The 17467-nt window shown below is 40.7% G+C and overlaps 1 protein-coding gene across 1 annotated transcript in view; it reads right to left on the bottom strand.

Annotated features, from left to right (window-relative positions):
- Positions 1–17467, bottom strand: part of shank2b (SH3 and multiple ankyrin repeat domains 2b) — a 327738-nt gene that overhangs the window by 97580 nt on the left and 212691 nt on the right. Inside the window, exons 12-13 of the mRNA XM_039619730.1 lie at positions 8644–8783; positions 5063–5176 (exon numbers count right to left, since the gene is read on the bottom strand). Coding sequence (XP_039475664.1) covers positions 5063–5176; positions 8644–8783 — 254 coding nt within the window. The remainder of the gene's footprint in view (positions 1–5062; positions 5177–8643; positions 8784–17467) is intronic.

The raw sequence follows: 17467 nt of genomic DNA, 5'->3' as shown, positions 1-17467 counted from the left end.
CAGCGTGTCTCTTGTCCCGTCTTTCTCCGCTCACCCCCACCTGGTCAGGGCAGATGGCCGCCTTTCCCTAAGCCTGGAGGTTTCTTCCCTTTTACAAAAGGTGCTTGCTCAAAGGAGGCCGTTTGCTGTGGTTTCTCTGTATTATTGTGATTCTTTGCCTTACAATATAAAGCACCTTGAGGTGGCTGTTGTGATTTGGTGCTATATAAATAAAAGTAAACTGAATTGAATTAAATCAAAATTGCACATTAGTATTTTCCCGGGTTTGACATTCTAATATCGTGACAACTCTATTGCACTGTCTTGTTTCTTACTACAGGGGTGGGCAGCAACATTAATATTTTCTGGTAAAGTGCTGCCCTGCGGTGGTGAAAGTTTCGAATACATATTTGAAGAGCGTAATTGCCATAAATGTACCGCGTATCATAAAAAGGATTATATTGGCTTATTATTTTTAAATTCACTTAATCTTTTAGAAGTCAATGAGAAATTAACTGAATATAGCTCAGGTGTCTGAATATGTACTTTAGATAGTAATAAAATTATGAAAATTGTTCACTTAACTAAATGAAGGCAGCAAGCTTTCTTAACTTTTCAAGTTCAGTTAACAGTTTTTGGTTTGCAATGCATAAGAACTAAAAGCAGTTGACAGCAGGCAGCACATACAGGCTACAGTTGAAAAAATAGATTTTCTGGAGTTCCAGAGGGTGGCAATATTGGCTAATGCATGCACTAATATAAGAGCTGAACGATAAATGTAGAAATTCAAAAGCAGTGTGTTACATAGTGGATGCACAGAAGATAAAACAGGAAACATTTTATCGAATGCTATCATTAAGAAACACAAACCTTAACCTGTTAGAAATGCTTTCTCTGTCAGGTCTATTATTCATATTCACACTTGTGGAAGGTGTGCATTAACCTCTACACTCTATTTTAGTGGACTTTAGAAAATGGTGTTGAAAAAGAGCTTTAAAAGAGCTTGATTTAAAAAAGAAGTATTGTGGACACACAGGCGACCTCTTGAGTAAAGCTGTCTTACTCTCTCAGCAGCGTCTCCTCCCCCTTCTCTCTCTCTGTCTCTTTCCTTCCTTCACACACTCTCTCTCACACCAGCTGTCACACTTTCACAGAAACTCCATCTCCTCTGATCCGGCTTAGATCTTGTCATCTTTACAGGAACACCCCCCCCACCACCACCACCACCACCCCCACCCCGACTGTATGTCCACATTGTCAAATTGGAAGAGGGAAAATGTGGCTGGAAGTAGGTGATTAGCTGATAAGAGATTAACTGTGTTTATACAGAAAAGAAAGAGGAAGATCAATAAAGCAGTGTTAAGAAAAAAAATCATGGAGGAAAGCAGAGAAAGAGGGAGGAGCAAATCTACAACATAGTCACACTCCATAGCAACTGCTGTCTGACTCGGGCCAGCTGGTTTCTATGGCCACAGATCAAGAGTCGGTGTGTGTGTGTGTCTGTGTGTGTGTACATGTGTATTAATGCATGCTTGTGCATTACCATTAAGAACAGAAAACATCTTTTTCCTTGACTACATTTATATTGTTTTTCTGTAAGCTGTTTCTGCAAATGTTTTCTTTTTCTTAACCTAGTCTGTGAGGTAGAAATGTGAAAATGAGACGGGGGAATTGGCATACCTCACATTTATCCAAAGAGACTCAGCACAGCTTTATTTGGTGACAACATCATTACCTACACTGTGACATGAAATTACAGGGGAAGTCCCTGTTTTAAGCTGTCGACTTAAAGAGTTTGCTTTCTCTCAGATTATGTGATTTGATTTGCGATTTCACTTCGCGTTTTTATATAATCACCATCATCCATCTGGCACTTCTTGCACATCCTGTGTCTGTGTGTTGTTGTCTTTAGTGCACTTAAGCAAAAACCCTTGCAAGCGCTCAAACGCAGGAGCCGTGAGTTCACCTGTACATGAAAAAAGGAGCACATCGCACCTCGTCTGACACACGGTTGGTTTTAGAAGTGATTTTAAATAAAGCCCAGTTGTGGATGACTCTGCACTCTATTTCAGACCTTTTAACTGCATTACATCTGTTTCCAGAGGCCTGTAAACTTTTCAGCTTCTCGACAATACACCACTTAAAGCATGCTGAAATCTAATATCTGGCAATTAATGACAGAAACAGACTAATAAAATACTAGAACTTCACTCACCACCTCTACCACTGTAACTATGATTTAGCATTTAGGCTTAAAGTTTGGTGTGCTGGCACAGTTAGCTGTTTGATGTCTGACTTCATCCCTGCCAACTTCAGTCAGTGAACTGGAGCCATGTACCGTGTTGGTGGTGTTTGGGGCAATTTTAAATGAAACTGACAAATTTTATGACTTGCTGAGTCATTCAGACTGTCCAAGAAGTCAGAGGTTTGAGCTTCAGTTTGGTTGGTTGGAATTGTAACATTTTACTAGTCTGATACCTAAAAAGCAAAGCAACAAAACAACATCATAGCAACCAAAGTCGAGTGGTGACACAGACGACAGATGGAGAAAGATTAGATTCTCGTTTCAACCCTCATAGAGGATATATTCAAAACAAAATTCTGCAGCCAGTTTTTTACGTATTTGTCAGATTTACATGTTTCAGATCATCAAAAAAAATGTTATATTAGACAAAGATTGGCCAAAACAAATACAAAATTATGATTTCATATACTGGTGACCCCTTTAATTATGTCACACTATTAGTGTTAGTAAGGTTTTAGGGAATGTATAAATGCAGATATGTTTATCCATCTGTTACTGTTACCTCATGTACCGCTATCACTGATACTACATCACTGCTAGTAATAATCATAATCAGAACAATAGAGCTGTATTTATAAATGGCACACAAAGTAATAAATTAATATATAAATGATGAATTAAGCACTTTCTAATGCCTTAATAATACGTAATAGTCTGACATTATTATAAAGTGCTACCCATTTATTAAGAGAAAAAAATGTATCCAAGCCTAACTGGCCTTATGTGAAAAAGAGTTACTTTGGACTTTTGGGAAAGCTGAGCTCGGTTTCACTACCTGTACTTGTGTCTCATTATTGTCAGACCTGTTATGTCAAGAAATCACTTAAATAAAACCTGTCTGACAAAATGAAGGAGGCTAAAAGGTCTCAAAAGCAACACAGAATGACTGAAAAAGAAACTAATCGGTGTGTCGCAGAAGCCCAATCACAGTCCAGAGCTCAACCCGATGAAATGTTGTGGTGTATCCTTGAGAGAGCGGTGCATAAACAAATGCCAACAAACCTCAATGAAATGAAGCGTTGTTTTAACCCTTGTATGGTGTTCGGGTCTGTGAGACCCATGCCATTTAGAGGCCGTTGCCCCTTTAGGCAGTATATACCATCAAAACCTGCAAAATATGGTATAAGGATATGTACACTTGATTAGAACTGATTTTATTTTTTTTATAACATTGTACTGACAAAAAACGAGAAGCACATTAATTCATAAATGTGATGAACAAAGGTAAAAGGAAAAAATTAACCATGTTTGCTGTTCACATGGCTCGTAATTGGGATAAAGTAAACATCTGTTGAGTAATTTAACATAAAATTGTTTGATAGTGTTAATTGGAAAGCCAAAACTCTAGCGGGTCCACCAGACCCATGAACACTGGCTGAGTAACAAAAATACGAACACCATACAAGGGTTAAACATTGTGTAAAACCTTACATTTGAAAAAGCCAGCTGTCTATCTGTATCTGTATCTGTGTAGTAGGTCATTTTTTAACTGTCAGGCTAAATTTAGCAACTCGTAGAGAAGGCAGGTGAAATAACAATCAGATGAAGAGTGGGAGGGTACCAAGCAAACTGGTGTTGACTTAGAGTTGCAAGTAAATACCAAATAATAAGCTTGCACTGCCAGATTGATTATTTCCCTTTGACTCTGGTCTCAGCGCTAAACTAAACTAAGCTAAGCTAATTAACTCTAAGCAAAAAATTTCTTGTACTCTTTGATTTGATTTGCTTATTGATTGGTAATTGGTATCTTTTGGTGCCTTTGAGCAAAGCTGGAAAGATGGATAGATGCTGTACTTTGGCTCAGATTCACTTTAGAGACCTCTGTGATGACTTGTGAAATGGTAATCACTCCGGCCTAAGAATGTATTTCTCTGAAGGCCCCAATCAACCCCAACTATTAGGCTTCATGCAGGCATTCAGTGTCCCTTAATTTCAGCACATGCGTATACACAGAGGTGACCAATGGCCTTGGCCACCTCCCAGTGGGTCTTTGCAAGCCACCATACTGTGCTCCCATTTTTTCTCTGGCTTTCTTCACAGGCAGAGCCGGGGGCAATTTAAATGTGGCACAGTGTGAGAAAAGCTTCCTCTGCCAATGGCCTTGGGTTAAGCTTTAAAAAAAAGCCATACAGAAGAAGGCAAACAGCCACAGCACAGCAAGAGGAGAACAAGTTGCTTCCCATCTGCCTCTATCTGCTGACATACTCCTAGGACCATGGGAGATTGAGAGTAGGGGTTGAGAGGGGGGTCGGGGTGATCATGTTATTAATAGGCAGAAAATCACAGGATGAAATCAATCATGGAACACAGGAAAAGAGGTCAGACATAAAGACAAAAAAGCCAGCGTCATCTCATAGACATACTGAGGCCATTCACTACACACACAAAGTAAAAGTAGGGACGAAGAAACACTGGAAATTTACGGCGGATGGAGCATGGCACAATATGTTCATTAGCTCGCACCCAGAGGACATCAGATCACAGCTGAGTTAGCAGGGCAATGTAGCGCTAAGCGTTGTACGCCATTGCCTGAGGAGATAGTAAGAGACAGAGATGCTAGTAGACAGAGAAGCAGAGACACATGCAGCCAAGACCTCGGGTGGGGGGGAGCCACGTGCCATTACACTGCCTCAGGAATCCACAGCATTTAGCCTCAGCTTTTGTTCTTTATAACTAACCTCCTTCTCTCCCCAAAAACATGCATGATGGCAAACAGAACATGTCCTACATATTGATTCCATCTCCAACCAACACGCAGCCCCAGGTGATTAGACTTACAGTTCCTCTCCTCTGTGGCTTTGGCTGGGATCTCCTCCACGCAGTCGGCTGGAAACCAGCCCACCTGGCCATGGGCACTGCCCTCCCAGAAACCCCCCTCTCCGATGCTCAGAACTGGACCGGGGGAAGGAGAGAGAAAATTAGGAAAGTGGTTAGAGGACAGTGAAAAAGGGACATACTTTTTACAGTACAGATAATAGTACCCTCAGATCATTTAATCCATTTAAAGCAAAGACACCAAAGGTATGTGCTTATACAGACTTATGCAGAGACTTGTGTGTGGACATGTCTGCGTTTTGACTGACCTTTTTTTTTTTTTTTTTTATTTTGCTATCTTATTATCTTATCTTATTGTCTCCCTCTCTCCTCCACCTTTCTGTCACCTTTTGGTTGCCGTCCATTTTGCCAAGTGAATTAAATATACGGTTCTTTCTCGTTTCCTCTTGCTGGCAGCTCCATCTTCATCACCCTTTCCCAAATGCTTCCACTGTCCCTCTTCTGCACATGTCCAAACCATCTCAGCCTTTGTCTCCAAACCACTGAATCTCAGCTGTCCCTCTGATGTAATCATTCCTAATCTTGCCCATTCTGGTCGCTCCCAATGAAAATGTAAAAATCTTCAACCCTGCCACCTCCAGCTCTGCCTACAGTCTTTTTGTGAGATTTAGAGAATGACTGAATGAATGAACTAATTCAGGACGTTTGTACAGTCACAGTTTGGATCAATTAAATATTCAAACTTAGAACTCGACGATTTTAAATGGCTAGACGAACCCATCAAGTATAAATATTATAGAGTTCTTGTGCATTAAAATAAAGTTATTTCACTTGAAGAAAGTTTGGCTCCACAGGATGAGTTTGCAATAAAACCAAAGCTTTGTAAAACTAAATATGGATCTTTGATTATTGTAGACAAATACTTTCTCTTGACATTTAAAAGTAGAGAAGTTGCTGGTTTAAAAGGTCACAGTATTCCATGCAAACATTAGTAGTGGCTTTAAACATTGATGTGTTGGGCTGGTACACATCCTGTGTGATTGCTTACTAAATAATGCATTTTGTGCTCATTCATGCAAACCACAGAGATGAAGCGTCTGACTTAACATGTGCAGATGAAGATGATGTTAGTCCCCTGCATCTCCACTCTGTGGAGTCTAAATACAGATGCACCGAATCTGATGAAGTCATTTTCATCAGATATGGTAATTTGCTGTTTCCAGCTGTCTCAGACTCAATTTAAAAATAAAGCAATCGGTTGTTTTTCTTGTCTCTTTTCATTTTTAGAATTCAACATTTGTTCAGTTAGGATCGGTGGTGGATTGTAACCTCTACTCTGCACCTCAGTCGTATATAAAGGAGTTAAAATTCTCATAATATTTAACATTTGTAGTTATTTCCAAACAATTAAATTATACAACGCATGGTTCATTGTATATTAAATTCCAGCTCCATCAGTTTTATTCTTGGTCTCTTATTGAGTAAGACTTAGCTCTGCTCTACACAGCAGAAGATACAAGCAGGTGGGTGGAGCTTCTGTGCTCAAAGCCAGAGCCTAAGACGACCATATTAAAGATGAAGCTTGCTTTTACGTATTTATTTACTTATTTTTGGCTAAGTTCAGACTCTGGCCATGTTTAAATTGATTGGTACTGTGGAGATTCAGAAATTCTTTTATTGCTGCCATATAACCTGCATCATTATAATTGCATTAATAACATGTTTTACAGCATTATTTTATTGGTAATATTTTATATTATATGGCCCCCTTCTACTCATTTTGAGCGTATGTATTTTCTACTCCAAGTGCAATTGACAGTATTACACATGCTTTTATCTACACCTCAGCACGTTTATCTAACATTCACACACACACATACGGACACTCTGATGGATGTAACGGGATAAGTTGCATCCATCAGATTCTCGGTATTTTTCCCAAGGATAGTTGAACACATGGACAGGAGGAGCTGTCCATTGCTATGACCCACTTCACCACTTCAGCCACAGCTGACTCATAATGTTTAATATGAGCATCCACCAGTGGGACAGAAGACACAGTGCTGATAACTTAAATTATTGATTGATTGATTGATTGATTGATTGATATACCTTTATTAGTCCCACAAGGGGGAAATTTCATAATTAAATCATAATTTCATTATCTTTGTTAATATGAAAAAACTAATGATAAATGTGCAAGTTTGACAAGTATTAAAAAATTAAATTAAAAAGGGGCTAATGATTTTTTTTCAGAACACAGTATATATAAGAGAAAATAAGGTCAAGCATAATAAACCTACTTTAATCTATCAGTAATGTTAATACAAACATTTATTATTCATAAACTCTGATGATAATACTTTAAGTAAAATAAATACATTTAATATATGAAATACTTCTTTTATCCCCAAATTTGGAAAATTACTTGTTGTTAAAACTTGTTGATTTACAGCAGCCAAAACATGAAAAACAACATATAAATGTAAAAATATAAAATAATTCAAGTTATTGTAGTTTTAGCTGGTGTTGCTCGTGTCAGTGGGACTCAAACCGATGTTAAACATTGTGCTTCGCTGAATGTCCAGGAACATGTACACGTCCACATGAAGAAATAAAGGCCGGCCTGTAGTAACAGTCTGTTCAGGCTGTTGCATAGATTTCACTTGGCCTGTTATAAAAGAACTGCTCTCCATCTACTGATAATGTGTGCCATAGCAAAACTTTGATATTAGCTTAAACATTTTTCGCCCATCTCTCTTAACTACTGACTGTATAACAGTGTTTGGATTAAGTATGCTCACTTATGGATCTCAGACAAAAGGAATTAGCATTAAAAGTCTGACTGTAAAATAAGCCTGCTTCAAATACAGGGGTACTACAGGTGAGGTAAATAAAAGCCACAGTCACTAATTTAAGAAATACAGTGATCTTACTTCAGACTGACCCAGCAGTGGTCGTATGTCTTCCACCACTGCTTAAGTTGCAGTTTCACACATGCTTCAGTGGGTGTAAGGGTGCATGTGTATCTGGAGCTTAGAGTCTGATATGACAGGCCGGCTGTTCTTGGATGGAAACAATCACAAATTCAGAATAACTCATTTAATAATTTGCATCATGTTGGACTTTTCTTTGCAGTCAGGCTGTACTGCTGCTTGCTCTTATGTTTACCGGCTTTTGTGACTTTTGTGACAACACACTGAAAGGAGACAACGGAAATCTCTGTGGAACAGTAAACCTGCCATGTTATTTTAAAACAATATTTCTATACACTCAGCTTAAACATAAGCTTTAACAACATCAAACCGTTCAAGAATAACCAACCAACAGCAAATCCTGTACAGATCTCCCCTCTTCCTCTCTTCTCATCATTTTCTCTTTCTCCATATCCAAGTTTTTCGTTGTTGAACATTAACATTAGTCCTCCAAAACAGGCCAAATGTACAATTGCTAGCAACACAGGCCATGTGCCAAACTACAGAGAGAAGCAGCTTGTGTATTTGCAGTGTATTTGTTCAGATGGTTGAAATACTAACTTCAGAAATAAACTCCATCTATGTTAGTGTGGAAATTCCCCATCTCACCTTTGACCCTGTCGCCCTTGTAGAGGTTAATCTCCCCCTCGGCCTGGGCTGTATACGAACGAACCACTACGAAGTGTCTTCCTGGAACTGCACTGTACAGCTTCCTTCTGGTTCCAACTGCCTCTCCATGACTGCTGGGGCTGGAAGAAAGAAAAAAAAAAGGTATATATGAAGTGGGTATAATGACAGACAGACCTAATTCTACAGATATGCAGGAAATTGTGGTCCTCGTGATGTATTACATCACACATGTTGTTTCTTTAGTTAAAAACACTAAAAAACTCACATGTGAAAATGCATGTGATTTAAATTATGCAGAGGCGGTCTAGAGATTCCCAACTGATATAATGGTACAGTTGTAAAAAGACTCATGTCAGCAAGTAACTCGAATGTCACTTCAGTATTTGCAACACAGGAAAACAGGGAAACATACAGATGGCGCACCGTGGAAAAACGTGCCCACTATCATTTAAAAGCTACTTTAGGAGAAACACTAAAGGTTAAGAGGTAAACAATATTTTAAATACATGCTCGAAAGTATGAACAAATCACCGGAGGTTACATTACAAACACATAAACAATAACGGCAGAGGCGACATTGAGAAAGCAGCTGGCGTGTGTCCCACACTGGTAAGTGGGGCAGAATGTGGGCTGGCTCTGACCCACGGAGCGGCAGTGGCTTCCAGGTAGGAGGCCAGACTCGCTAAAGACCACACAGAGAGCTAGCCAGGATTTGGCAGTAGTACAGAGGAATAATATCAAACTGCTAAATTAAGACAGCTAAAAATCTTTGATGTGCGTATCAGCGTGACATTTGAACAATCGGCTCCTGCAGAGATATCACTATTCTGCACTGGTTGTTAAATTTGAATGCACAAAAAAGGCAGCATTTATATGTGAGGAGATGGGACCATAGAGAGAAGAGTGGTTGGTGCTGGTAGATGTGTCTGACATGATAACACAGTGCCACTTAGTGGGCAACCTTGGTAACCACATCCACAAAGCAGAAAAGGGAAATAAAAGTATGATACTACTATTGACTATTTTACTTGCCTAATTGAGGTGAATGAAGCTGTAAAATTATGTAAAGTAGACTTTAGATTACAAGAACAAAAAACAGTTATGATAGGTGTTTTCATTTTAGCATCTTGCACTTGCTCACCATGTGAGAGGGTAGGAGTGAAGGACAGGCTATAGGATCAAACCACAGTGAAAGAAAAAACTAGGAGATAAAAAAGAAAGAAGGAACTGGAGTGCCGGAGTGATAGATTGAGAGAGAGGAAGGAAATAGTTTTTTCAAGTAAGTGGGTCACCTTGTCCTGTAGACTGTACTCCTCTTCAAACCTTCATGGGCCTTTGGAGAGCTAACCCCATTCAATACCTACTGAGAGTACTCACACATTTTTCCAAGGGAAAGCCATGGACAAAACTGCAACTGTGCACTGTAAGTGTCCTGAAATACTGTGTATACCACGGAGAGGCTGATACTGTAGTATTCAGACACAGCAGTTTAAAACACTTGACAGCTGACATCCTGCACTATGCAAGATGACTGAGTACTTTGGAAATGCATCACAGAACAACTTGAGCTCACTGTCGATGATTAACGCAGTGCTGTGAAAACGTATTTGCCCCCTTCCTGATGTCTTAGCTTTCTGCATATTTTTCACTAGTAAATATTTTAGATCATAAAACACATTTTAATATTAGACAAAATGAAATGTTTAAATTTAGGTGAAAAAAATATCTTAGTCTCTCTAGCTCTATGTGAAAAAGTGTGACAAATATGCAAAAAATAGGAACTTTTTCACAGCACTGTAATTGTGTGAGTGGTGTTTAACACACATCCTAAATCTAACAGGCATAAAAGAGGACGACCCAAACGCGCCAGACATACTAAGCACGGTGTATGAGTGTCGTCTTCTCTTTCAGACTGCTGCATGAATCCAAGAGTCCAAAATAAGTTACAAATAGAGTTGGATGTCTTGAGACCAAGACCGGTCTTGAGACCACTTTTATGTGGTCTTGGTCTTGTCTTGGTCTTGCTGTCTCAGATTGACATAGTGGTCGGGAGATTTGGAGTCAACAGTATCCATGACACACAACGTAACGTTTGATAATGTGTCGTGCGCAAAAGCATCAGCTCTAAGAGCCGTGCTTAGAGAGCGCTTTGTAGTGAATCAGAAGAGTCGACTCCCATTGAGCGAGAGCCGGCTCCTCACTTAATTTCCTTTGGCTGCTCAGCTCTCACACAGTGGCTCAGCTATGCTCCAATCCAATATCATTAAGTGAAAAACAGAGAGGGTGAGAGACGCGACAGTCAGGTGGAGCGTGCGTCTGTCCTCTCAGTAAGCGAGTGAGACAGTAGACAGCGGTGAGGAGGGCTGTGCGAGTGCATCGCAAAAACACATAAATATGCCTGAGACCCGTAAACGTAGCAGCATCTGGCTGCAGTTTAAAGACTTTTTTGTCTCGGTCTCGTCTCAACTTTGTCTTGTCTTGGTCTCGATACCCTCTGGTCTTGGTCTTGGTTTAGGCGGTCTTGACTACAAGTCTAGTTACAAAACCTTTATGTATTGTAGAAACAGTCACCCTAACCAAGTACAGTGCATGATATTTTTATTCATGAGTATCTAGCTAAAACAACTCAAGTCTCATTACAATATTTACTTCTTAGAAATAATGAATAATATATTTATAAAAAGACAGCAACCAAAGGCGTTTTTGCTGTTGTCTGTGTTATGTAACTGTAATGAATTTGCTCTTCTCGAGTTATGTGATATTAATAAACAGAACTACAGTATCAAACTGCATCTATTTAAAACTGAACAGATTATAAGAGTTTCATTATATGTTAATGTCACAGTTTTATCTGAGAACCAAAGTCTAACTTTATTCATGCAGTGTACTTTTTCCTTAGTAATGGATTTTTTTCCCAATCATTATATTGATTAAGTGTTCCACAATGTTTTGATGGCTGATGAGGTGCTAGGAAATCTATTACTAAACTACCTGACGCTGTCATGAGTGCAAACCTGGGCACACCAGCTATCTGTTTTTCCACAAGTGTCTTATTGAGTAGTTTTATGCTCAGCTTCATTTTATTTACCAAACCAAAGCAAAAAAGTGGTGCTCAACAAAGTAACGAAAGAAGAGAGCAAGATGAGCACTGGGACTTTGGACTCATGCTGCCAATAACGAAAGATGTTCTGATGGGTGAGGAGTGCTGTCTTTGTGTTTTTGATCATATGTTGGAATATCCACTCATATTGTAATATATGTGCGATTGTCCACTGTAAATGCTGAATGAGTATGCTTGTGGTACGGTGACCCTGTCGTGCCAGTCTGTAATGACCTGTGGTTGATGGGCTTCTCATTTGCATACTGTATGGAGATGATAGTTTTCAGTCTTTATGTTACTTTAGTGAAGATTCTGCTCTTTTTAGCTTGTGGTAGCCTGACTGAAGAAGAGTTTACGTGTCCATTCCCCGACCTCTGACTGAATTGCTGTCCATGGTGCTGAGAGAGACAATGTGAGAGCGTGTGTTTGCTCTCTAACGTCAGTTTGGAGAATCATAGTTTATAGCTACTGTTCTATTAAATGCTGTGTCATCAAAGCAGATGCTCTTATTGTGAGAATTGAAAAAGTCTCACACTCATGTTCCAAATTCTTGTGCACTGCAGAAAATGCTAATCAGAACGATTTGCTGCTGTGGGACGGTGCTAAATCTGTACTTGTTGGTGATGTGAAGGAACCATTTCCTACTAAGTCAATTCAGAATTAAATCCTGGTCTCCAAAATCAGCAGGCCCACTGAGAAGGAAAAACTGTCAGCCATGTTTTCCCTTTTTTTCTTTTTTTTGGCAATTACCCACGTGGCTTTGAGGTGCTAATTAGACAGTGTTGATTAATACCAGCTGTGCATAATTTGTGCTATTATTGGATGATCACCTGAGACCATGGGAGAGAGGAGAAGAGGGAGAGGGCAAGAGGGTGGGTAAAGAGTGAAAAGAAAACATGCAGCAGTAGGCCCTTCCAGACAGACAGCCCTCTCTGCTAATGTGACGTAAGAATCTTGGTCACTTGGGTTAGGGTTATCACTGATGATCACTTGGACCTCTGATGGTTGATGCCCCACGTTTTTATATCATTTTATTGCCTACTGGGGGCAGCAGAAGGAGATGTTAACGCAGCACAAATGTTCATCTGCCATGAAGCTGGTTCATTTATGTAGCACTGCTACATAGTAGTATGAACTACTATGTACATTGGTTCTACAGTAAAAACTGTAGTCATTCAGCCAAAAAATAATAATGATAAATGGGAGTCTTTAACCTCAATTTGCTGATAATTTGCTGTGACGTTTGACTACAAATGGGAGTAGTGAGTGAGTGAACAAGTGACCATTTAACACACTTGTTACATCTATTTCATATACACGTCTTTATTCACAATAAAAAAAAACAAATTCCACTGAGTGCCTTTAAAAGCGCTACAAACATCAGTGTTGAAGATCATTCTTACTGTAGGGAGGATTCATAAATATGGACTGATTTTTCTGTGTCATTCAATACCAGCATCGACACATCACAGAAGTAGGAGACTGAACTGTGTGCACACTTATGCCTCTAAGCCTGCTTTGCTGAATGCACTGGGTTTCAACTATCAGGAGGACCAGGACAAGCTTAAACAACACTTAAGCACACTGCACCCTGTCAGTTTCCATTAAAATGAAAGACAACATAAAAACTGCCTGTGAGCTTTGAACAGAGCTTTGATTAACAGTTAGCAGGAGCCAAGTTAATTGTCTGTCAATAAACTCATGTCAAACAACACAATAGGCTAGAGATTTTGAATAAACAAAACTGACATAGAAAAAAATTCCCCGCTCGCCCCTGCGGGCGGTCTATCCTTCAAACTCGGGTCCTCTACCAGAGGCCTGGGAGCTTGAGGGTCCTGCGCAGTATCTTGACTGTTCCTACGACTGCGGTTCTCTGAACAGAGATCTCCGATGTTGTTCCTGGGATCTCGTCTAGCTTGGGAGACACTGAACTAGGGATAAATGGACTGATTCTTATATAGCGCTTTTCTACTCTCCCGGAGTACTCAAAGCACTCTATACAACATATCACATTCACCCAATCACACCAGCACTTTATCTGAACTTAGTGCTTTTTCTAACTACATTCACACTCCGATGGATGCATCGGAGACCAACTTGGGGTTAGTATCTTGCCCAAGGATACTTGACATGCAGACTGGAGGAGCCAAGGATCGAACCACCAACCTTCCGATTAATAGGTAACCTGCTCTACCTCCTGAGCTACAGCCACCCCGGGATGGGTATCGAATCCCGGTTCTTGTTGAGAACCGGTTCCCACTGTTTCAATTCCTTGGAATTGTTTGCCATTTTTGCAAACGATTCCCTTATCGATTCCAGTCGCCCGAATGACGTCACCACGTTGTGGAGCGGCATTTACCTGGCAGGGCGCCTAAGCGGCTCAAACGCTCAAAAGTTTGGTTATACTTTACGAGAACGGATGACAACAGGGCAACTTGCAATACTTGCAAAGTAGATATTTCATTTACAGGAGGAAACACTACGAATATGCAAAAGCATTTGCTCACAAAACACGCGATGAACTTAAATGAATGTCGTGTTTTTAATTCCACTCCGGACTCGTGAATCTCAACCCAGCAGCAGCAGCGGTAACGTTTGCACGTCCTCTCCCGTTAATGCGGCAGGTAAATAATCAGCTAACAGTGCATATTATGTTAGCGCGATCGGCCTTATTACAAAACCTGCCATTACTGTGCATTTAGGTGACCATGATGAGACAGACAGAGTCTGGCTGGCTCAGATGCTGGCAGTTCTCGCTGCAGTCTACCGTTAGCGTCTCCTTTCAGGCCAGGATAGACGAATGTCACCGAGCAGTGACTAAGTTTGTGGTCAAAGGCTTGCACCCATGTGCCACAGCAGATGCCCCGATTTCCGGTAAGTGAATGTGTTTAATTGTAGGCAGGGACATTACTGGATATTCTTGTGTAATTGCTACAGAATAATTTATGTTATACTTTGTTATTGCTACAGAAGAATATTTATTTTATTATTTTACATTTACAATTTTTTTTCCTGGGGACCCTGTGACACCCCATTGAAGAGCCGTAGGCTGTGGATCTCTTAAGAGCTCACTGTTGGGTTTGTAAGGCCATGTTACTCCTAAATTTCTATCTTGTTCAAAGAGAAGATATAAAACAAAGTTCTAAGCCAGGGGTGTCCAAAGTCCGGCCCCTCAAGTAATTTTATAAATAGAATAGAAAATGGCCCGCACTTCAACTTTTGCTTGAGTGTATTGCACTTCTTAGTTTTAACACCAGGGGGAGCTACTGTTGATCAAGGCAGTTGCTCCACCAATAAGGACAATCACAGAAGAAATTTACCCCCAAGTTACCAAACATGGCAGAACCAAAGAAGCGAAAGGTCGAAAGTGAGTGCAGAAAATTTCAGACACGGTGGGAGAGTGAATATTTCTTCAAAGAATTCAAGGGGAAGTGTGTCTGTTTGATCTGCACTGAAACTGTGGCAGTTATGAAAGAGTATAATGTACGACATCATTATGAAACCAAACATCAGGCCTATGCATCCTACACTGGTGCTGAGCAAGAGCAGAAATTAAAGCAAAGGGTAGCTATCCTGCGGGGTCAGCAACAGTATTTGTTTCGTGCTCAAATTGTCCAGGAAAAGGCTCCAATAGCAGCTATGAGGTCGCCCAACTCATCGCAAGACATGGCGAGCCTTTTTCAGATGAGACCTCATAAAACACGGCCTCGTTAAAGTCACCGAAATAATGTGCCCGGAAAAAGTGCAGGACTTCAACAACGTCAGCATGTCCAGAAACACAGTTGTTCGACGCATTGAAGACTCGTCAGCCAACATTAAACTGCAACTGTCTGATAAAGCTGTGCTTTTGATTTTTACTCCATCGCATGCGATGAGAGCACCGATGCCACAGACACCGCACAGCTGCTAATGTTTTTTTCGGGGAGTGGACGAGAGCACGAGCACTTTAGGTGAGTAAAAAATATATTCCACAGTACCCGTGTGTTAATAAGCATGCATGTGCAGGTACACATGCTTCAAATATCAATAATGCGCATCAATTCTGTCACTACCCTGCTTTTGCGCTCCACTTTCTTATATGCGTTTTTCTTGTTAACACACAGAGTACACACCGCTGTGCACAGCGCACGCACACGCAAAGTCAGCTGATCTCATCTGATGCAGATCTGCTCCTTGATCAGGTGACATTTGTCCGGATTTTTGGCACGAGTGGCGTACGATCAGCACCGCGGCTGGATGGCCCGATTTACATACCCAGCGCAGCTGATACTCACCAGAATAATTCACTAAAATTATATGGACTCATGTTATTAAGTCCAGTTCAGTCTGTTAATGTTGATAACCGTTTCAAACGAACGTTAATAGGTGTGTTGCTAAGCCTAAGAACTTAAATAACAAGCTTGAAATGTACCCGTCCCATTTTCCCCTTTATTGTTTTTTCTCTGTGCTGTAAATCTTCTGTCTAAGAAGAAATCTGAGGCTGCTGTTCTGAGAATGAGCTACCAAAGCTTTTTCTGAAGAAATCAATAAAGATCCATCTATGGAAAGCTGTGATGAAGGCAGTTTTGTCTTTAATTATATTCAACAATATAACATATTTGACCACTTTTAAATGATTTTTCTAACTTTAATACGCTACAGTTAAGGTTATATACCTAATTTCTAGTAAGTGGCCCCGCCCCTCCTATATTTTTATGTATGTGGCCCTCAGTGAAAAAAGTTTGGACACCCCTGTTCTAAGCTAATCGACCTGTGTGTTCTCCTTTTTTAAAAAGAATTGATAAGAGAATCGATAAAGAATCGAAAATGTTATCAGAATCGTGAAAATCTTATCAATACCCATCCCTACACTGGACCTAGTGCTCCAGTTACCACTGGGACCACCGTTACCTTCACCCTCCACATCTTCTCAAGCTCTTCTCTGAGCCCTTAGTATTTCTCTAGCTTCTCATTTTCCTTCTTCCTGATGTTGCTGTCATTTGGTATCGCTACATCGATCACTATGGCCGTCTTCTTCTGTTTGTCTACCACCACTATGTCCGGTTGGTTAGCCACCACCATTTTGTCCGTCTGTATCTGGAAGTCCAACAGGATCTTAGCTCGGTCATTCTCCACCACCCTTGGGGGCATCTCCCATTTTGACCTCGGGACTTCCAGGTTATACTCGGCACAGATGTTCCTGTACACAATGCTGGCCACTTGGTTATGGCGTTCCATGTATGCCCTGCCTGGTTGCATCTTGCACCCAGCTGTTATGTGCTGGATTGTCTCTGGGGCATCTTTACACAGCCTGCACCTGGGGTCTTGCCTGGTGTGATAGACCCCAGCCTCTATGGATCTTGTACTCAAAGCTTGTTCTTGTGCTGCCATGATTAGTGCCTCTGTGCTGTCTTTCAGTCCAGCTTTGTCCAGCCACTGGTAGGATTTCTGGATATCAGCCACCTCCGCTATCTGCCGGTGGTACATACCGTGCAGGGCTAACCTTCCATGACATTTCCTACTCTTGCTCCTCATTCTTGGGTTTCTGCTGCCTTGGGTATTCACTTAGCACGTGGTTGGTTGGGGCCATCTTCCTGATGTATTTGTTGATGTTGTCTCATCCTGGACTGTGGTGCTGACACTCACCACTCCCTGGCCTCCTTCCTTCTGCTTATCATACAGTCTCAGGGTGCTGGATTTGGGGTGAAACCCTCCATGCATGGT

The sequence above is a fragment of the Oreochromis aureus genome, linkage group 1, assembly GCF_013358895.1.
Source record: "Oreochromis aureus strain Israel breed Guangdong linkage group 1, ZZ_aureus, whole genome shotgun sequence".
NCBI classification, from domain to species: domain Eukaryota; kingdom Metazoa; phylum Chordata; class Actinopteri; order Cichliformes; family Cichlidae; genus Oreochromis; species Oreochromis aureus.
The sequence above is the reverse complement of the archived record's forward strand: the minus strand, read 5'-3'. Positions and strand labels throughout refer to the sequence as shown.